Source organism: Rhinopithecus bieti, unplaced genomic scaffold (genome assembly GCF_001698545.2).
Source record: "Rhinopithecus bieti isolate Rb0 unplaced genomic scaffold, ASM169854v2 scaffold_31548, whole genome shotgun sequence".
Taxonomy (NCBI): domain Eukaryota; kingdom Metazoa; phylum Chordata; class Mammalia; order Primates; family Cercopithecidae; genus Rhinopithecus; species Rhinopithecus bieti.
In genome coordinates, this window is record NW_016814470.1 from 3,141,899 (window position 1) to 3,145,848 (window position 3,950).

The 3,950-nt window shown below is 51.2% G+C and overlaps 1 protein-coding gene across 3 annotated transcripts in view; it reads left to right on the forward strand.

Annotated features, from left to right (window-relative positions):
* ITGA11 (integrin subunit alpha 11) overlaps nt 1-3,950 on the forward strand; it is a 134,827-nt gene that overhangs the window by 126,876 nt on the left and 4,001 nt on the right. For all 3 annotated transcript variants that reach the window (XM_017851146.1, XM_017851148.1, XM_017851147.1), the window contains 2 exons: nt 1,052-1,162; nt 1,305-1,400. In XM_017851146.1, the coding sequence (XP_017706635.1) occupies nt 1,052-1,162; nt 1,305-1,400 (207 nt within the window). The remainder of the gene's footprint in view (nt 1-1,051; nt 1,163-1,304; nt 1,401-3,950) is intronic.

The following is a 3,950-nucleotide window of genomic DNA, read 5'->3' on the forward strand; positions in this document are numbered from 1 at the left end:
TTTTTGAGATGGAGTCTTGCTCTGTCGCCCGGGCTGGAGTGCAGTGGCCAGATCTCAGCTCACTGCAAGCTCCACCTCCCAGGTTTATGCCATTCTCCTGCCTCAGCCTCCCGAGTAGCTGGGACTACAGGCGCCCGCCACCTCGCCCGGCTAGTTTTTTGTATTTTTTAGTAGAGACGGGGTTTCACCGTGTTAGCCAGGATGGTCTCGATCTCCTGACCTTGTGATCTGCCTGCTTCAGTCTCCCAAAGTGCTTGGATTACAGACATGAGCCACCATGTCCGGCCCTCTAGTCCCTTCTTAAAATAAGTTATCCATCTGCAAACTGCTGATTTCTTTGTGATATCATCCCCATCAATTTTTTATAACGCATCAATGATTTCACTGTTCTTCCACTCAAGTTTCGCCATAAATTTGATGTTTGCTTTTGCTTCAATTGTAGCAGAATTCATGTTGCTCTGATAGGGCTCTTCTCAAACTGATGTCTTGTCCTTCTTAGTGCCTCAAACTAGATCCTGTTCACATAGGTTACAACAAGTTAATACAAGTTTATTTTGGTGCAAAAAAAGGTTTTGGAATCCATGCATAGTTTTTCCATAATACACATTTTCCATGAACTTTATGAAGACCCCTTTTGTCTGATTCAGGAAGTTCCCTGGGAGTTTTTATCATGAACAGAAGTTGGACTTCCTAAAATACTTTTTCTGCATCTGTTGCAGCGATCATAGAATTTTTATCTTAATGTGTTTATATGGTGATGGGAAACATTTATAGAATTCCCTAATGTTGAACCAAAGTTCTGTCCCTGGAATATACCCAGGCCGGTCACAATGCACAGCGTCAAGTGGAGCATCAGATATACCGTCCTTCATTTGTCCTTCAGTCATCCCCTGGCAGATGCAGTGCACATGTCCCCCACTCCCAAATTTCTCCTTGTCCCCTGTCCTCTGCGCCTGCCCCCAGGAGCAGAGCCCCAGTCATTCAAGCAGTGTTGCCGCCGCCTGCTCCCCTAGCCCAGCAGCTCAGCCCTGAGACCCATCTTCTCTTTCAGAATCACAGCAACTCTGATGTCGTCTCCATCAATTGCAATATACGGCTGGCCCCCAACCAGGAAATCAGTTTCCATCTACTGGGAAACCTGTGGTTGAGGTCCCTAAAAGCAGTAAGTAGAGCCCCTGGGCTGCGCTGGAAGGAAGAAGGGAAAGGGGGTGGCTGTTGGGATGTCTTCCACCTGGGGCTGCCTGGGGAGGGGACGGGAAGAAAAGCTTCCAGGCCAGCTTCTGACGAGCCCTCTGATTGCACAGCTCAAGTACAAATCCATGAAAATCATGGTCAACGCAGCCTTGCAGAGGCAGTTCCACAGCCCCTTCATCTTCCGTGAGGAGGATCCCAGCCGCCAGGTGAGCCCCGGGAGCCCTCCAGAACTGGGCTTAGGCCAGACAGCGTGGGAAAGGGTTGGCCGCACTCCTCTAGAGTTTTCCTACAACCCCTGGCTGCATGTCCCAGCAGCAGAGAATCAGGCAGACCTGAGGGCTGTGAGGGCGGCCGCTGAGGAGAGGGGAAAAAGCAAGACAAATGGGCCTCAGGGGCAACACTAAGGAAGGTCCAGAGGTCTAGTGTGAACTGAATTTGTGAAGACCAAAGGATGGGAGATGCCTCGGGATTGGCCTCTTTATTAGTTGGGTAAAAGCAGATTGTTACAGATCACACTGGCTTCATTCGGGGTCCGGGAAAGGAGTGAGACTCTGCGTGAGACCCAGCAAGAAGTGAAGTCTTAAAGAAAAGCCCATTCCTGGAAGAAGTAGCAAAGGAAGAAAAAAGAAAAGAAATACATTTGTAAAAGCAAGCAAGCAAGCAAAGCCCAGTCCTGTGGAAATAGACGGGGCAGCAGGGCGCGGGATGCTGCTGCCCTCCACTGGCCACACCCCAGAAATGCCAGCCTGGGCTCCAGGCGAGTGTTTCTGTTACAGAGGCGGAGTAAGCTCCCATCCTGACCCCAGGGAGATGCTGGAGAGCAAAGAGGCAGGGTCAGGAAGCATCCCTTATAAAACAACCCAACAAAAACCAATCACAACCAGGGCTGGGGGATGCCAGGCAGAGGGGTATCAGGATCCACCTAAGGAGCTGTTTTGTGTGTTCATTCATTTGGCATTTGTTGGGTGTCTCTCCTACGACTCCTTCGGCCCCAAAAGGGGAAACAGATAAATTAGGCAGGCAGGGAAACAGCGATAATAAACGGGTGAGTGCAGTCTAGGGGTGAGCACAGGCCCAGGGGGAGCGGTTCAGAGCGAGAGACGTCCCTGGAAAGCTTTCTGGAGACTGTTTGCACCGAATCTTGAAAGATGCTGGAATGTTCCCGGCATCCAAGAGAGGGAGGTGTGGTACAGGCACCCCCACACACACACATATCCTGCACGTACAGAGATTGAGAGAGAGAGAGAGACAGAGAGAGAGAGAGAGAACCCTTCTTCTCACATTGATGCTTGTCTCTTAGGTGACTTTTCCTTCTTCCACCCCCACTCAACCCCCCAAAAAATTCCTCTTATACTCTGTGGATGCCTCACTTCTCTTTTAGAAATCCAGCAACCCGGAAATTAAGCCCCTGTATGCTGGGCTCTGTGCTAGGTGCCAGCGCTGGGGAGGCAGAGCCAGGTACTCGCCTTGAGAGACAGAAAGAGCACACATAAGGGCCCTGCCTCACAACACTGTGAGGCACTGTCCCCACTCCCATCTCTCAGGTATGCACACCGAGGCATGTCAGATGAGGCAGGAGGGACAGTGACTCGCCTCAAGTTGAACAGTGAGTCAGTGGCCAAAGCAGGGCCCTGTCTGCTGTTGCGGGTGATCCGTTCACTCCACATGTTAGCTGAGCTCCTGCTGCATTCCCAGCACAGTTCCAGGTTCTGAGGATAGAGCAGGGACAAAACAACGCCCCCGCTCTCCTACAGCTGACATTCTAGGCGGGCAATAAACATAAATATAAACATTATCAACTGGTGATAAGGGCCACCCAGAAAAAGGCACACATCTAAGGGTGGAGTGCCAGGGGATGCTGTTTTATACAGGGGAGGTGGGAAAAGCCTTTCCAATAAAGTGACATCAGACAGAGACCATGAGGAAGACAGAAATGTCTTGCGGCTGTGTGAGGAAAACCTTTGCAGGAGAGGGGATAGCAGTGCCTGCAGCAGGCACGCCATGGCATGCATGTTGGAGGCCAGGTGGCCGGAGTCTAGAGTAGAGCAAGCGGGAGCAGGAGGTGAGGTCAGCAAGACAGGTGGGACCAGAGAGGGGAGGGCCTTGCAGGCCAGGGCCAGGACTGCACTTTTTACTCTAAGCGAGCTTGAGCAGAGCAGAGCATGGGCCTGCCTTCCTGTTTAGAAGGATCCCTCTAGCTGCTGTGCTGAGAACAGACTGCACAGGGGAGGCAGTCGGGCAGCTCTGTAGTCTCCAGAGGAGATGTGAGGGTGCTCAGGTCCAGGAGGTGGGAGGAGTGGCCACATTCCAGGTGTTTCCAAGATAGAGTGGACAGACTTTGTTGCTGGGCTCCGTGCGGGTGTGAGAGTTAGGGTCAGTGATGGATATGTGGCTTCTGGCCTGAGCAGTGTGGAGGGATAGTGCTGCCATTTGCTTAGGTGAGAAAGAATTAGAAGGAGCAGGCTTGAGGGGCTGGGGTGTTAAGAGCTTGGTTAGGGGCCTGTTACAGTTGCCAGGCAGGCCAGGAGACGGTCGGTATGAGCCTGGAATTCAGTGGAGAATCCAGGCGGAAGATAGAAATGTGAGAGTAGCCAGCATGTACACGGTGATAGCCACAGGACTGAGGGAGCTGGTCTGGACTTGCTTTCTGACCTTCCCAGCCCTGGCCACTTTTGCCTTTGGGACACCTTTCTCCACAGGAATAAAATATTTATTTATTTATTTTTTTTTTTTTTTTTTTTTTTTTTTTTTTTTTT